An 18,326-nucleotide genomic window follows, 5' to 3' on the forward strand; every position below is an offset into this window, starting at 1 on the left:
TTTTTAAAAATTGGGGTTTTTATTAGCTGCAGTCCATGAACATTAGTCAAAGGCGACGGTAGACCGCGCAATTTGTAAGGTGGCACGTGAAACTGCCGTACTTATTTCCAATGATCTCGTTCTTTGAAATCATTATTTAAACAAGCAAACAGAAATTTATTGACGGGGAGGTCCTTGTTGTTGTTGACCTTGTCCCCCTTGTTGCTGACCGCCTTGTTGGGGAGGTCCTTGCTGTTGTTGTTGTTGACCTTGTCCGCCTTGTTGCTGACCGCCTTGCTGCTGACCGCCTTGTTGGGGAGGTCCTTGTTGACCACCTTGTTGTTGTTGGCCGCCTTGTTGGGGAGGTCCTTGTTGACCACCTTGTTGTTGTTGGCCGCCTTGTTGGGGAGGTCCTTGCTGACCACCTTGTTGTTGTTGGCCGCCTTGTTGGGGAGGTCCTTGTTGACCACCTTGTTGTTGTTGGCCGCCTTGTTGGGGAGGTCCTTGTTGACCACCTTGTTGTTGTTGGCCGCCTTGTTGGGGAGGTCCTTGTTGACCACCTTGTTGTTGTTGGCCGCCTTGTTGGGGAGGTCCTTGTTGACCACCTTGTTGTTGCTGACCGCCTTGTTGGGGAGGTCCTTGTTGACCACCTTGTTGTTGTTGGCCGCCTTGTTGGGGAGGTCCTTGTTGACCACCTTGTTGTTGTTGGCCGTATTGTTGCTGGCCGCCTTGTTGGGGAGGTCCTTGTTGTTGTTGTTGGCCTTGTCCGCCTTGTTGCTGGCCGCCTTGTTGAGGAGGTCCTTGTTGACCACCTTGTTGCTGTTGGCCGCCTTGTTGCTGACGGCCCTGTTGAGGTCCTTGTTGACCTCCTTGTTGACCTTGGCCGCCTTGTTGGGGAGGTCCTTGTTGTTGTTGTTGGCCTCCTTGTTGCTGGCCGCCTTGTTGGGGAGGTCCTTGTTGACCACCTTGCTGTCCTTGGCCGCCTTGTTGCTGACCGCCTTGTTGGGGAGGTCCTTGCTGTCCTTGGCCGCCTTGTTGCTGACCGCCTTGTTGGGGAGGTCCTTGCTGTCCTTGGCCGCCTTGTTGCTGACCACCTTGTTGGGGAGGTCCTTGTTGCATTGGTGATGGACGTGCGTGCATAACGGCGACAAGGCCTAAAGAAGATTTGGTACTAGGTAACTGAAAATGATTGCATATCCTCAGCACCTGTTGAAGAAGAAGTGCGGCTGCGACGACTTAAAAACGGTTACGGAACACAAGTAAGCGCTGAAATCTAATTTTCATCGTGCTGATTTTCGGGCATGACCTATGTCAGTCGAACTGGCACAATTAAACAGAGCATCTGTGTACGATAAAGTGCATTAATTTTATAATTGCTAGCTAGCAGCGTATCAAGATCTTAATAAAAATAATATTATTAAAAAATAGTACAGGTACGTATATCCGCCCTTTCAGGCGATAGTAGTGCTCAATGTAAAAACTGAACCTTGTTCCAGGCAATTTATAAGTATACGAGTATTTCATATAATGCTTTTATTTATCGTTAGTATTCTGCATCTTCATACATCCCCGGTAGGTTAAGAATACCAATGTTCACGCTGCTATATTAATCGTAAGATGTATATTTTATTATACATACGATGTACGTAGAGTACTGTAGTATGCGGCGCTTTTACAATAAGTATTTAATAAGTACTGAGTACTCACCGGCCACAGCAAGGAAAACTAAAGTAGCCTTCATGGTAGCGGTTTTAAAGTAAATCAGCCGATTTAATCAAATTCTGTACCAGAAAGCTTTATTTTTGGTCAAGGCAGAAAACAAGTGATAGTAACTCAGAACTGCTGGGTGCTTATATAGGAAGACCGTTTTTCGTTAAGCGACCTTAACCGGATGTCCATCGTCTGAGAGGTATTGGAACCCTTTCTAGAAAACCATCCTACGCTGCAGTTTTGAACTTTCCAAAAGCTACGTACGCATATAATTATCAATTTTCGCAGGTAATGCACACCTGGACATCCTGCTATTCGGAGAACTTTTGCTCAACACAGCAGAAAGTTGAGCCCGTGTCGTTCATTACGAAATCCTGTAGCCATGCTTTCCGTTGAAGTGGCGGCATGTGGCACTTGAAGCGTGTCATTCCTTGCTTGTGAATTAGTGTACTCCAACAGCCAAAGACAGGGAAACCTAACCTTGCAACGTTATAACTTTACGTATACTATATGGATAGGAATGATCGTAACATCGACTGCCGTTTCCAGTTATAATCTCCATACTGTAATACTGGAAGGCGCTTACGATCAGGTATTCCGAATTTTTTCTGGAAAACCATCATGTCATCGTGATATAGTCGCAAACCCATTCTGTTCTCATCGAGCGAGCAATTAATGTTTTTATAAGGTCAAATGCAGTTTTTGGCATATTTTGTTTAGTGTGTGTACCAGAGCACGTTTATACTAGAAAATGAATGGTTTTTTCATAAAAATCTGGGAAAGTGGATCATTCTGCGAACAGTTCTCACGATGCATCTGATTCAGATGGTGTGTTTGTGCGCTCGTCGACGCTACTGTTAAAAAAAGCGGTTTGAAATAGTAACCCGGTTTGAAATATAATCCACGTTGTAATGTGGAGGATGATTTGCTTCGTGTTAAAACTTTGTCAGGAGTAGGTGGACAGCTTAAATGGTAGTAATTATGACACCACTTGAACATCATGAGCTAATATTTACCCTGATTTAACTTTTTAACCGTAAAATCTCTAACAAGCGCTTAGCCACGGCTGGAACTGTTCGTAGCTTTCGAAAATTACAACAAGGTGTGCATTTTTATTTGGGGAATCTATGAAACAGCACATTAACGAGAAGATTTCGTGCAACATAACTACTAGTTAAGATGTAGCATGGGCACAGTAAAGCTGATCTATAAACTGCGCGCCAGCCGATGCTACCAACAGAAAGCACTGTTAAAAGCATTTGACGATATCATTCGCCAAGGCTTGACTAGCATTACCAATGTCAACATTACTGAAGACATATGGATGCAGGCATCTCTCCCGATAATAGAAGGCGGTCTCGAATTCGAAGCGTCGAAAAGCTTGCCCTTCCGGCCTTTCTGGCCTCTGCTTATTCGGTGGCTCCATTAACATCGGAAATTATCGAGTTCCAACCACAGATCTACTGTCGTGATGCCGCTGCAGAATGGCAAGAAATAACCCAACAAGACCTCCCACACCATGACGCGCGATCGGTCCAGAAGGTATGGGACAATCCTATTGTCCAAAACACCGTTGAACGGGTACGAACGGCAGCTGGGAACGACATATCCGAACAGGCAAGACTGAACGGTGTTAGTACGAAAGAAAATGGCGCATGGTTGGGTGCGCTTCCGGCTGCCTCCCTTGGAAACCTCCTTACAGACTCAGCTGTACGAATCGCCGTTGGTTTACGGCTTGGAGCACCGATCATTACCCCACACCGCTGTGTATGCGGTGAGTGGGCGGATGCCCGCGGCTACCACGGCTTAAGCTGCAAGAAAAGCCGCGAACGAATCCCTACGCATAAATGCCTGAACGCCATTGTGAAGCGCAGCCTCGCATCGGCCGGCTTTGAAAGCGAACTAGAGCCACAAGGTATCTTCCAACAGACAGCAAGCGCCCAGGCGGCGTTACTTTGACACCATGGGAGAGAGGACGGATGTTGGCATGGGACGCAACGTGCGTCAACACAATGGCCATATCGCACATCGTCGCGACATCCGCACGAGCGGGAGCAGCAGCAGCACAGGCCGAGCAGGGCAAGATCGAGAAATATCGCGATATCGGCCAGGACTACCTATTCCGTGCTCTGGGCTTTGAGACGCTCGGACCGCCTGACCGGAAGCTGTCCGAACAATAACGGAATTCGGACAGAAAATACGTCAGGAAATCGGCGAAAAACGAGCCACGGAATATCTTCGCCAACGGATCAGCATCGAAATACAGCGAGGAAATGCGGCATCGATCATGGGGACGGCGCCAATGGGAGCGAATTTAGACCAAATTTTCTCTGTGATTAGGCCGCCGCTGTCGATTGATGCTTAACGAGTGATAGTTTCCGAAGCTTTTGTTAAAAGTACTCGTGTAGTAATTTGTAATAGTGAAATGAGTAGATACAAAATCGCATACAGTAAACAGCATAAACTGCTCTAGTAGACAGACTGTAGACTACTAGTACTGCAATACTTTATTTCGTAAAGCCTTGGCCTTGTCCAAATGCAAAACGTCTCTTGCACTCAAGAAAATATGTCACGCGTTGCTTAATACCGCGAATTTATGCAATATGAATACTGATCGGCTGTTTCAAGAAACTGACCACGAGTAGATCGTTTCTTTTGTGTTCTTTCAAAAAGAAAAGCATTTTACCAGAACAGCAATGTTAGACTGGGTTCTCTCAATCCCTTGCCCCATGGTTAAAAAGCAAGGGTATAAAATATGAAATTATTCCGCAAATAGCCATTTGTAGGCTTCTACTGGCTTCCGATAAGGTGGCTGTGGCGTTAGCTTCCTGAGATGTCTTGGCGATGTGAGAAGTGGCTGCGCCAGATTGTACATGTGTGTGTACTTCTATTGCAATTTTTTTTACTGGGTATTTTCCCATTTTCAGACAAACAGCAATGAAAACAAGTCAAACAACTGACAGTTAGCTTGATTTTACAACATTCGCGAACCACTGAAACACTGAAGACAGGTTACAAAAATAGAGGAGCAAGAAGTCAGAATCCAGAGATGCCCAATGCCACACCAACGAACTCACAAACAACACGGTTTTAAAGCTGTGTACGAGTATATCATGCTATAATACCTGATTTGCATCAATATACTGTAGATATTCGATATTCAAAGTATTAAGAAATCGGTGCAACGAACGCAGGGTTTTTTTATGAATTCAATTTGACTGTTCGAATTTTGTAATGCAACCGTAATCTGGCGATAAAAAAACACAAGAATTACGTAATGAACCGCACAATATGAATCGCACTATTACTTAGTGCCGCATAATTCCGTCAAAATTAAATCACATAGCATATAACCAAATGTCCTCGGAGATCAGACTTAATTTGCTGGAAGCTCAGAATCTTTTCGACTTTTGGCCCTTAATATCGGTAGATTTTCAAATTATGCATGTGTGATATATCTGTAGCCGAAATACGAGCCGCAGCGCGAGTATACTAGCTCGTTCTTGTCATCCACAATGGCGCCGCTGTTGAAATGTGTAGCGGCATTCAGTTTACTGAGTGCGGTTTCGTCTCAACTGTATTGCCCGGACATTCCTCTAAATCCTCCAGGATTCACAATTGATCCCACAAAAGTGAGCATAAATATATCTTTATACTGTAGATGTTGGACACTTTATAGAAATATATGGCCATAGTGCAAGTCCCAATATCACAAGTCACTACCATGAAGATTAAAAATGTAAATCTTGGAGAAGTGCATTTGGGTGATAAAACGCATGTTCCATATGATTCCAGAGCTACGCGTGCGAGTGCTTTTATTAACTTCAAATTATCAAGTTTTCAGCGCTGTATCATTTCTGTTGTACGCTTACAATATGCAAATTAATTAAGTTTATTTTCTTGATTTCTAACAGGTTGCTGGAATATGGTACGAGTACACGTACCGCAACGGCCCAGTGGGGAACGATCCCCCGGCCACCAATGTATTCATGAATGTGACCATACTCGGACCACGTCCTAATACACCAACCGGCACATCGTACTACATCACCTGGATATACAATTTTTTCGCTCACGTACCCACTCAGAGTGATCCACTGCAGTGCATCGTATTTCCTCAACAGGGAAATCTGTCCTCGGATGGTACGCGACAAGTGGTTGTTCAAATTGGCGGGCCCACTGCGCCGCTTGGTAAGTCAAATAACACATGACTAATATTGCACATGCAACAGTGCTGATCGATATTTTATTCGGTGACGCAAATACTGCTAACCTAATTTAGGTACATTACGAGTAGTAGTCAATTTTGCTAATCATTCTTCATCTTCTGTATATGTACTTATATGCCGGTTATGATATCCAGGATATGTTAAATTCTAGTAACTTTTATTTCACTGTCCTGCTAATTCGTAATAACTGCATCTTCATGCTAACTTCATGCAAGCTAATTCCAAGATTTATTGTTTTGATTTGGTTTGCTTTGCAGCCACCTTCAAGTACACCACGTTGTACACGGACTATACCCTCGTACAGTTGTGGTACTTTTGCGCATCTCCGAATGCGGATGGTCAGCGTTGTGATCAGCCATTTTTATTTACGTACACGAGAATCAAGCCGCCAATGCTGACGGCTGACCAGAAAACCTACATTGAAAATCTGGCCAATACCTATTTTGCCAAGATCTGTCGCGGTTTCAAGGACATGAGCATGACGACGTGGGATCTGACAACGACCTTTCCGACCTGCAACACCGGTGCCAGTAATACCCCGCCGCTCTCTGCGGCTTTTCTAGCATCCTTCCCGCCTGGCGTTAAGCCAGCGCGATAAAGCAGAACATTTAATTCTGACGGAAGAATCTCTGGACAAATCGATCAGGTTCTGACGTAGCATCGGATCTTCACTGTGTTCCAAAGTGATTTTTATTTTATTATTGGATATTCCTTTTTGTGGTACAAAAATCCCTTTTTTCTATAACGTGAAATGAGCGATATTGCGATAACAAAAGCAGTTTCGAAAATTGTTTTCATAATTCCTGAAATTACAAATTACGACAAGGACAAGGCCCATTAAGAAAATAAAATCTGAATGAAAAAAACCATGACCGGATGTCACCAGTTGCAAAGATTATTGACCATACGTTGCTTGCACACGGTTGCATCCATTATCGCACGTACAGCAGCTGGGCGGTATGCGCATTGTTAATGGGGCTTGCAAATACATTTCCTGACTCTTTTTGCCACTTGCTCCTGAACCTGTTCCGGCTCTTGTTTCTTGGTTTCGGGTAACCATAAAACAACGATAACGATGTAGAAAATGCTCAGAACGGTGAAGAATATAAAGACGTATCCATGGATCTTTCCCTGTAATAGCTCAGCTAAAAATGTTGCTCTCAACGAACACGTTGATCAGCTGCAATGTAATAAATTCCAATACCTGCAATAGAGGAAATGCGACGACCACCAGAGCGCCACACGTCCAGTGAACCAACAATTCCACACTATTGGCGATAGTTTTGTCTTTTTCATGAAACATCTCCGCAATCATAAACGACGGGATTGTTCCTTAAAGCAGCCACCCGTAAAAAACTGTGTAATCACTATCAGCCGTTTTAATATTGGTATTTAGAAAAACATACCAGGTCCACAAGAATACACAATCAAGTACACGAACAGCACAGCCATGCTAACGAAGGGTGCCCAGTCCGCTTGGATACTCGAGAATTCCTTCGGATTCTGAGACTTCTCGCTTGCCGTCTGCAGAATAATTTATTGTTCTCTGATTGGTGCACAATTCAGCGTTCGTAGTTCATACTTCATGCAGCACTATGAAGGTCGTTAGGAGAGCGGTTGTCAGTGCAGTGCCACAGAGTCCAGTTAACAGTAAAGGTCGTCGTCCGAGTTTTTCCACTAGAAGCGCCGTCAACAATGTCGCAATGACCATTGTCGCTCCCACGCCCACTGTTCCGTACAGTGGTGACGTGCCGGTCAATCCAGCCGATTCGAAAATAGCCGTGGAGAAGAAATACGCCTATGAAAATCCAAAGTAATTAAATTAAAATTTTGACTGATCATTAAATCACTACCGGATGGTGCAGATAACCACCCGTATATTAACAGTGCAATGCACGTTGCCTGTCGAAATAGATTTCTCATTTTAATTGGGTTGTACTACAGTACTGTAGTTCACTACTTCTTACGGTCTTACCGCATTGATACCGGTCAGTTGACGGCAGCTAATCACCACGAATCCCACAAGAACGACAATTCTAAGCGTCGGATCGTGCATCATGTCGGTAAATTTCCACTTTGGTTGCTGTTCGGCTTGTTTTTCTTTCTCCCTCATTTCTCGTAGTTCTTCTTCGATCTTCGATGGTGAATGCCTAAGTTGTCGCACAACTGCAGTAAGAACAGAAAAGACTTATGGAAAGGCGACGCTGCCAAAGTGTTGGTAAAAAAGTGATTTTAAGCGCCATACAGTAAGTCTTCCTTCGGCTTCACTGCAGCCGCCATTGCGCTACTTAAGTAGAAGAATCATAGCAAATGTTAATTTACTCGAATGTATCTGATCTGCATTCGTACCAAGTACTAACTATTTATCTGCACTATTGTATGATTAAATCCCCTAAGCTTTTGAAATCGTTATTACAGTATAATGCAGTTCTTATAAAAAAGACTGCAGTTGTAAAAGGGAAGTTCTACGATGTTACAAGTAGAACTGGACTGAGAATTAACCAGCTCACTTTCTATAAGTTCACAATTTTAAAAATAATTTCAACGACCATTGTAACATATGTTGAGATAATGAAAACGGCATATCGCTGGTTACGTTATAGCAAACATTAAAAGCCATCTTTGCAAACGCAGTAGTACTGCAGCTGTAAGAAACGAGAAGACAAATGACAAGACACCACCGACCTGCTTCCGCTTCGCCCTCATGACCTTCGGCTTCGGATAGATATTTAGGATCTTCCGGGCACATTGGCAGGACTAGCAACTGCAGGGTGGCGGGAATCACCACGAATCCGACCAAGTACGGCCAAGTGGTCGGCCCGCCAAGGATTGATGGAAGTCCGAGGACAAACGCCAGGAGTGTCCCGCACACATCGAATAGCCGCTGAAGCGCACCAAAAGCACCGGCTAAGGAAGGGGGCACAAGGCCCATAAAGTACACTGGGGCCACGGCAGTGGAGACACCTGCCGATAAATTAACGTAAACGTTTTACTTTAACCACTGGTGTATTCTTTAATTTAATGCACACATATACCGATATCTTACAATACACTCATAGCATTACCACGCATAATCTCCAAACTTAAACGTTGAAACAAAAAACAAGTCAAGCGACTCTCTCGCCCGTTCTCAAATACAATTTCTTTCCAATCTCCTTTAACGTAACAATGCCAGTCTCACACCAAGTGCCAAAAGTCTCGCATGCAAAGGCGACAAAGTGACAGCGATCAATGAGAGACTTGTATATTCCAATCTTCTCCCTGGAAGCCAGCTCAGCGGCCGCGCCGGCACACTTTGAGGTCGCGTCGACGTACGAATCCGCCATCGTATCTTTACAGGTCACGTCCCATACTAAAGGCTGCCCGCGGTACCACTTCCAGCGCGTGGCTCCATCCGGACGCTTTCCATTTTCGCGCAAAAAGCCAATAGGCTCTGGATACGATTCAATCCGGGCATTACATAACGCTCGCAAGATAATATCGTTAATACCGTTATGTCGTCCCCCTTCTACCAATGCTATGAGTGTATTGTGCACAGTCCCTTCTCATGTAAATTGGGACAAATTCTTCATTTGAATATAATTGTTGAGCGATGCTCGCTTTGTACATATTGAGAAATAAAATCACAATCTTACAATATATCGTACAACTGATCCATGTACGAGTATAAAATCCTTGAAGATAAAAACGTACAAACGATGTTATGTTATGTTACAGTAATTAAAGACAACTACAGAGAAAACTGCTTCCGCAACCGAGTACCGTGACATACCGGCATTAATCCCAACAAAAATTCTTCCAATTATAAAAGCCGCATACGACGAGGTTGGGTAGGCAATTCCTTGTAAAATCCCACCAACAATGGCTCCAGCGTTGTTTGTCACTAACGTCCATTTTCTGATTTCAGTTTAATTCATTAACATAAACGAGCCAAAGAAATAAATTATAAGAGCTGTACAATCGACGAAGGTTAATGCAAATTTCGCAATACTTTTTACACAATCTCGAATTAGGTAATGCAACTGATCAGAGATACGCCACAAAGCCGTCGATCTCACGAAGCCATGTTCCACCCATCTGAATAAAAAACCATTGAAACAATTACCTGCCAAGAAGGTCAACTCGATAATGGCTTAGTATTGCTCCCAGGATGCCCCCACAACAAAAAGCCAGATTTACACCAATCCACATCATACGCAGTTTGACATTCTTTTCCATCTCCTCTGAATGTTCTGTAGAATTTAGTGTCCGACACCATCGCTCCTCTTCGCGTGTGGCATTAACCCACGACGCATTTAAACCCGAGTGGCTGCTGATGTAACGAGCCTTCTCGCATTCGGTACTTCTGATCCATTCGCTCAGCACCTATCAAGTGACCTTATGGCTAATATGTAATATATCCACAAAATCCTCAATGTATTTACTCGTACTTTTGGAAGATCATCCATTCAGCGCATATTAACACGGTAACAACTGCGAAACGTTGTGAAACTGTTGTTAAAAAATGAATACTGCTAATTAACTACCTTACAGTAGGTACTGAAAATTTAAGCATTAGATTGATTATTCTGCGCTTGATTATTAGAACGATTATTCTGCGCCGCGCTAGTTCTGCGCCATGTGTACTGTCTATACCCATATATGAAATCTTTGGAAAAAATGTATGCTAAAAAATTCAGAACTCGATTGTATGAATTCTGTAACTCACTTTTTGGGGAACATTGATAACTCCTGTGTTGTAGCCGATAAGGAATGGCGATCCAAAACCGGCAGACAATACCGTTACCATTAGCAGAAAGGTCACTTCCTATAGCAGGCGCAACGCAATATACTACAGATATATTACTAAATAGTGCAATAAAAATCAAGTAACAGCGCACCTTCAGCTCTTTCCTGAAATGCTGAAGACGTTGAAAAAAGCTTTTATGGGCACTGTGACCAGATGGGGTACTGGTACGTCTAGTAGTTCCATTGGTCTCTTCCATGATGGCACGAAAGACGTACTGGGGATATTTCGAGCTCATTACCATGTACGGTCTAGAAAAAGGTCATGCAAAATAATCATTAAGTTGGCCGTATAAAGTAGTTCTGAAAGTACTGTGATTCACAGCACGCTAACTTATAAATATGTACCAGCCGTGTAGCTTCTTGTAGCAGTAAAAAAGGTGCTAAAAACCGTTTCGATTAATATGAAAGAGTACAACTTTCCATTGGAAAAAAATAATCAGCTGGGTGCCTGATTTCAAATGCGGCCTTTTAAGGCTGTTATTGGCCAACAAACGATGCATACATCGTATTAATTCTGTTGCTCGCGTGTGCTGTAACCGATCGACGACGGGGTTTGCCGGGTATTTTAATGGGAAAACAATGATATACACAATGAATACAATGAATCAACAACGAAAAACACAATGATCTAACAACAAGCACAAACGCCCCCCATGGGGAATATTGAACACGATGAAAGAAAACACAATGAACCAATAACAAGCAAACACCCCTTCCACAGCCCTTCCCAGGAAAAAAGGGATAGGGTGGGTGGGAAAATCGCGTTCGACGTGAACTACATCAAAAATCTTTGCAAATGAACACTGAGATGTAAAGCTGCTAAAGGCAGCATGAAACCAGAGCAATCTCAAGGAATACCATCTGACCACCCAGATGGCCAGCAATAAATCTCAACCGCGACAGCACATTAATGTCAAAGGCGAGACAAAATCATGCCGCTCGCCAGAATTAACATTCATTATCTCCGATAATTCCTTTTAATTCTGTTGCTCGCGTGTGCTGTAACCGATCGACGACGGGGTTTGCCGGGTATTTTAATGGGAAAACAATGATATACACAATGAATACAATGAATCAACAACGAAAAACACAATGATCTAACAACAAGCACAAACGCCCCAAACAAACCCCCAAACAGGAACATAAGAATATCCAATCAATGACCAACGTGGCAGCTGCAGCACTGATACGGAAACTGTAGAAAGGAAGGCAATGCTGGTAACAGACGACGCAAACTGCGCTTAAAATAATTCCGAAATCACGGTGACCGATTATAAAGCAGAGAAATGTGCATCAGCGCCAAATGTCAATTGACACACAATAACAGGAATATAGAATAAATAAGTACAGAAACTGTACAAGTGACGAATCAGCAGGATTAAAATATACTGCACAACCATAAGAGAATTGGTCAGTTTTGGAAAGTAGGATTATACGGGAAACTTGATGATCGCAAAACCGTAAATGACGAAACTTATCGTCATGACTTATCAATGAGCGATAACGCAAATTCAGACACAATGGATTCAGATACGCTGTGTGACAATGAAGAAACCGCAATGCGGGTTTCAGTAAAACACAGATGATATCCAGGGATATAGGCCAACAAAGAATTCAACGGGAACCAATCGCTGATTTCTGTAAGTGCAACATGGGAATATTTGTTCCCATACCGGTATTAACGGACGATAAATTAAACACTTCAGCTTCATTAATGAACCACGGAACACAACGTGGAAAATGTAGGAACTGCAGAAAGCGGCTCAGTGCCCCGGAATATATTTTCGGCATGGACACAGAAATGTGATGCTGGATTACATGTCTGAAGGTAAAATTTGAAGAACTAAATGGGAATAACGTTGGCGTGCGAGATCCGGTTTGGTGATCGGCATATCCACTGCTTTCCATCTCGTCCCATTGCGAATCAGCTAATCCGAGGCGTTAGATACAGTAGGATCAAAAAGAAATTTGAGAACACCAAAACGAATCGGATACGGTTAAGTCTCTGGGATGATAACGTAAAACGATCAAAAGTCATGTTTGATGTGAAAATCCCACGGAAGCAATACAACACAAAATTAGCTGAGCAAAGATGCAAAGTAGTCAGAACGCAAACAACTGAAATCAGAATTTTACGCACCCGGCAAGTTGCCGGACTGAAAGAACAGAGCAGCCGCTGACACGCTGGCAGTCGCAAGTGAAAAGTGGAAATATAATATATACTATAATATAATATATACTGTAATAGTTCGACGTTCGACGTGAATAGCCAATAGGCTCAATACATGGTGATGGACTGTATAAGCAGAATTATGGGACGCAAATAATATCTCGCGAACAAGACGAGAACGCACTTGATATCCAACAAATGTCCAGATCGATCAGCAGGATTACAGAACAAAACTGTTTAATGACGAGAGAACTGGTCAATTTTAGAATTATGAATCACTGTATAAAGCGATTAGGAGAACCTTATGACTGTCATCAGGCGGCAAGTTACGTAACTGAACAGTATGGTCATCACTAAGGAATGAAGGGAACTGAGATGCAAGCAGAAGGCAATGCATATTGTACACCCGAATAAGAAGCCATCAAAGGGAACCGAAACGACAACAAAGGAATCATGATGCGGGTTTCCACTAAACACATGTGACCAACGGATATAAGCATTAAGCAATTATGAGGCATCAAGCGGAACCAAACGACAAAATCATTGAAACACAATGAGACACAATGAAATAAAATTAAACAGATAAGAACTGCGGTGCCGCCGAATATGCCGCCGAAACGTTTTCTGCGTAGACACGGAAATGTGATGCTGGTTAACGCATTTTACGGTAAAATCTGGAAATACTAACCAAAGGCCACCAGAAAATATTGGTAATAAGTATCCATCGATAAATACAAGACAGATATATTACGGGACACACCGTTAATGGCACCAGTGAAATTAATTCAAGAGAAGCGTAAAGTAAAGAAAAAGAATAATATTGAATATGAACAGAGATGTAATAAATAACAGGAAAACGAAAACAGGGATAATAAAATACGATTATAGCAACAGTGGAAATGAGGATACAATAAATAACAGCAGTAACAATAAATGACAATGAATAACACATATAAGACTGCAAGAGTAAAGAGCGTGAACAAATGAATCCAGCAATATTCCAGACTGAAAGAACAGCGCAATCGCCCATGTGGTGGTAGTCACAAATTTACTCCGATTTCGAATTATAGAGACACCGTTTACTGAAACTTCAATGAAGAGAACTTAAACAGGACGCTCTAAAGTAACAACAAGAGCAGGGATGTAAGGATAACAGAAATAAGGATATACAAACAATAAGAACCGGGATGCAACAAACAACAGGAATAGAAATAACAGGGAGAAAGAATAAGAATCGCAATAATTATCACACGGATAACAAATATCAGGGATGACAAATAGAGAAATAAATAACAGGGTAACGAAGATAAAAATAATTCGGATAACAATGGGGATAACAATAACAGGACGAATAAAAATTATAACAACAAACAATAGTAAAACGGGAAGATAATACAGCAATTATAACAATAACGATCATGACCACAGCAAGAGCCACGGGACATAATAATAACAATAGTGTTTTAAATAAAAATAAGAAAGGTAAAATAATAATAACTTTAATATTACCAATAACAACAAATAATGATAAAATAACAATAATAATAATAATAATACATAAATAATATATATAAAAATAAGGTAAAATTTTGTACACAAATATCAAATATGTATAAGATATAGTATGCATACAATACGATAGAATACAATGCAGTAATAAAACGTAATAATACATCATAATGTAGTACAGTTTAATAATACAATATAATAATACGATAAAATAACACAATACAATAATATATTATAATACATATACCAATAATACTGTATTATATATTATAATACACATAACAATATTTACACGCACAATAGGTACACAATATACACAATAAATTGTCAATAATAAAAATGATAATGAAGTCTATAAATAACAAAATATACAATAATATAAAATATATTAATAATAAAACATAATATATCATAAAATCTATCAATAATTTGTTTGACATACCTTTTATTAGAAATGTGTAAAACCATACACGGTATGTAATAATAGTATGACAGATCTATACATATTAAGATCAATCCCTTGAAGATTGTGATATAATGATACAAGCAATATAATAATAATATGACAATGATATTGATAATATTATATATAATAACAATATATATAATAACAATATTAATGATGATATATATAATAATAATATTTATAATAATAATAACCAATAATAAAATTTATGTTGTAATGCATATCACAAATATGTAAGCCTACAACATGTATACAATATAAAAATAATTTAATATATAATACTAATATCTATGTACAAATATAAAATCTATGTAATAGATCAGGAGCACACTAGCTCGTATTATATAGGAATGACCTAATGGAAATAACAAATGTTGACGTGCGAGATGGCCGTCCACGTTCTAGAATGGTAGCCAGAATGCAAGCAAATGAAGTTAGGCGTTTTGTGCACCCGGCAATATGCCGGGCTGAAAGAACAGGGCAACCGCCAATATGGTGATAGTCACAAATAAAAAGCAAATATATTATGCAAATGGAAATTATTACTAATCCTCGATAAAGAAAACGTAAATAGGGACCTCCAAAAATTGATGTACGAAACACAAGCGGCTATATACAAATCATGAGAGACACGACGTAATAATTGTCGACAAGATATGCCGCGGACGAGATTACGCCATAACATAATGCAGGAGCATATGGCAGTAGCAAATACGCTAAAGCACAGCAACATGGAATTTCTTCCAGAAATTTTTACAAATCAACCACTTGGTGAAATCAAGAACTTATCTGTCTGTAACTATCTATACGTGAGTACAGCAGAACAGCATGGAAGTTTAAACGCGAAAAATCGCAAAAAATCGGCCGCAGAAAAAAAAAAAAAAGCAGCAGAAAATCGCGTTCGACGTGAACTACATCAAAAATCTTTGCAAATGAACACTGAGATGTAAAGCTGCTAAAGGCAGCATGAAACCAGAGCAATCTCAAGGAATACCATCTGACCACCCAGATGGCCAGCAATAAATCTCAACCGCGACAGCACATTAATGTCAAAGGCGAGACAAAATCATGCCGCTCGCCAGAATTAACATTCATTATCTCCGATAATTCCTTATAATTCTTTAAATTTCCATAGTGCACGTGCTGCGCTGCGGTTTTCAGCGAGCCATGTAGCGAAGAGGTTCTGTATTTAAATAAATTAAAGGTTTTTTAACCCTTAATTTATTCTAAAAATGGAAAAACCATTACGTATAATGGTTACTTGCAAATTTGCTATTCAAGTTGTTTGACGCAATGAATGTGCAAGGTGGTATGCAGTCCCCAGGGTTAATACCAACGCTGTTTTGATTCAGCATTCATTTATAAAAAAGTTTTGGTTTCTGTATGATTAACAAAGTTAGGCACAATATACTCAGAAGAACCTTCTAAACATTTTGGCAAGTCGAGGGGCAATCAAAAGGCTCCTGTATTTTTGCTTTCCGAAGGTCAAACCCTGTCCGGCGCTAGTACAGATGTTAATAACCAGGTCAACGGTGGTGCATACGTTTCAATGTACTTTTTAAATGCTTTGGTATAACCATCTCTTACAATTTATGAGCGCAGTGATACATTTTACCATGAAAAGATCCGCTAGCACGAGTGCAGCTTAAACTATCTGTAGAGACTGTACTCAACGATCCGGTCTCAAAAACATAGATGTTTGAGAACCAGACCGTTTGAAAATTGGCTTAAAATGTGTGCAATTGACATGGCTTGGGCAAATGCCGCTTCAGCAAATTAACGGCAGAAAACAAACCGAGAGGGAAAATAAAATTAATTAAATCGTTTTTGCATGGTGTGGATGCTTATGGACGATAGTTTCTTAATTTTTGCTGCCTTGCACATTTTATTGTAAAGATTGTTGTAATTTGTAATCAGGAAAGCAATTGTGGATTCTTCACATGTGCGATCACATGGTATAATAGGCATGAGTATGAAATGTCGGGTATAATGACGCCAGGTATATGTATGTAACGCGCGTCATAAAACACGCGAAGAAACCGCAATTGCTTTCCTGATTACCACAATTCTGACGATAATTAAAAAGAGCCTGGCTTCAGAAGTTTAGAATCCAACGTCCACGATCACAGGAAATCTACCTAGCAAACGCGTTTAATAAATATTGTTTTCCCTCTCGATTTGCTTGCTGTCTTTAATTTATTGTCGTGACCTTTCTAAAAGGCCAGGTCATTTTAAATTACAGATTATCAAGTTAGCTACAAGGCCCCTGGAGATAGATTCCAGGAAACCGGTGGCGAAAGAGAACAGAGCAGTTGACACGCACTAACTGTTGCTCCGGTTAATAACAGCCCGTATTTTTAGAACATATTAATTTTCTTATTGACTACACGCCCAGTAAACAGTTCTTTATTAAATTTTCTTTCATTAAAGTGTTAAAGTGATCAGTCTTGTTTCGCAGGTGTTTTGTTTAAAAAAGTTATGTGATGGCCACTTACCAATTAAGATCGTATCCCTATTGGCCACCAGTTCCTGCGTCTTGGATACCGAATTTCGCGGACACGATATCTCAAACAGCCAATCACGCACAACCAGAAAGCCGTACATCGCCGAATGAAAAAAAACTGGACAAGGAGTATCAAACCGAGACAACAATCCCGACAATCTACAGTAGAGTAGAAAGCGCAGGAGCCGAGAAAGCGGAGATGCGCAAGAGTTAGAAGGAGAGTCACAATTAGCTCACCGAATACGATCATTCGAGACTGTTAAAGCGTAAACCGACAAACGATTCTTTGTCTTTTATTCAAAACTTCCTTGGTTGCCATTATTTGTCAGTCACCTCGTCGGAAATAGTTATGCTAGTCGTTAGGTAACGAAGGTACTGATAAGTCTGGCTTGGAATTAAAAATGCACTTGTCGAGTTTTTGTCGACACAGTGGACTCAAGTCGGCATTTGTTTGTTGACATCAGCGTGACTCGACACCCCGAGTGGTCTGCGCCGTACTCTCGCCCGTATACAAGCCGCGACAGTGACCAGGCATCCGTCGTGCCTTCTTGACTTCCATTGCTGAGTCCATCTGGGTAGCCGTTGCGTGTATCATGATTTGCACTTACTGTTTACGAGAAGCACTCAACACGGTGACAATAACAGTTAACAAACCGATACATACTCGGGAAAATACGCCGATACTGTCACTGCGCATTATGCAGAAAGAACTTGTATTTTCGCCATCGAATATAATATACAGCACTGCAGGGATGTAGGAAACAAAGGTCTTCGGTACGTGAAGGAAATGTAGAACAAGCCGGGTGCCAATTGAAGCAAAAAACCGGAAAAGAAGGGAACATGATGGTGAGGTTCGCTCCAGTTTCCGAAACCAAACAGGCCGTTCATGTGATTTTCTTAAACGTACCAGCCCAACACTACATCCATATGTATACACCATGAGATCACAGGCCGAACAATCGGAAGCCGAAG

The 18,326-nt window shown here is 41.2% G+C and overlaps 3 protein-coding genes across 4 annotated transcripts; 1 reads left to right on the forward strand and 2 right to left on the reverse strand.

Annotated features, from left to right (window-relative positions):
• LOC129583478 (putative uncharacterized protein DDB_G0286901) lies at positions 1–3,718 on the reverse strand. Its single transcript, XM_055475273.1, has 3 exons — positions 3,644–3,718; positions 834–1,133; positions 1–776 (listed from the first exon to the last, which is right to left on the reverse strand). Exons 1-3 carry the CDS (start codon positions 3,716–3,718, stop codon positions 102–104), a joined length of 1,050 nt encoding a protein of 349 aa, XP_055331248.1. The 3' UTR covers positions 1–101.
• Positions 3,719–5,076: 1,358 nt separating this feature from the next.
• LOC129583370 (uncharacterized) lies at positions 5,077–6,779 on the forward strand. The gene is made up of 3 exons (XM_055475147.1): positions 5,077–5,321; positions 5,604–5,880; positions 6,176–6,779. Exons 1-3 carry the CDS (start codon positions 5,205–5,207, stop codon positions 6,514–6,516), a joined length of 735 nt encoding a protein of 244 aa, XP_055331122.1. The 5' UTR covers positions 5,077–5,204; the 3' UTR covers positions 6,517–6,779.
• LOC129583369 (solute carrier family 2, facilitated glucose transporter member 1-like) lies at positions 6,625–17,676 on the reverse strand. Of its 2 annotated transcripts, XM_055475146.1 has the most exons (11): positions 17,347–17,676; positions 10,799–10,955; positions 10,627–10,725; positions 10,024–10,283; positions 9,691–9,815; positions 8,604–8,882; positions 7,894–8,084; positions 7,501–7,716; positions 7,325–7,442; positions 7,123–7,250; positions 6,625–7,049 (listed from the first exon to the last, which is right to left on the reverse strand). In XM_055475146.1, exons 2-11 carry the CDS (start codon positions 10,946–10,948, stop codon positions 6,888–6,890), a joined length of 1,728 nt encoding a protein of 575 aa, XP_055331121.1. In that variant the 5' UTR covers positions 10,949–10,955; positions 17,347–17,676; the 3' UTR covers positions 6,625–6,887. The 2 variants fall into 2 exon arrangements, with proteins under 2 accessions (XP_055331121.1, XP_055331119.1); XM_055475144.1 differs by lacking the exon at positions 17,347–17,676 and having other exon boundaries at positions 10,799–11,060.
• Between the last annotated feature and the right edge of the window lie 650 nt (positions 17,677–18,326).

The sequence above is a fragment of the Paramacrobiotus metropolitanus genome, unplaced genomic scaffold (genome assembly GCF_019649055.1).
Source record: "Paramacrobiotus metropolitanus isolate TYO unplaced genomic scaffold, Prichtersi_v1.0 Parri_scaffold0000010, whole genome shotgun sequence".
NCBI lineage: Eukaryota > Metazoa > Tardigrada > Eutardigrada > Parachela > Macrobiotidae > Paramacrobiotus > Paramacrobiotus metropolitanus.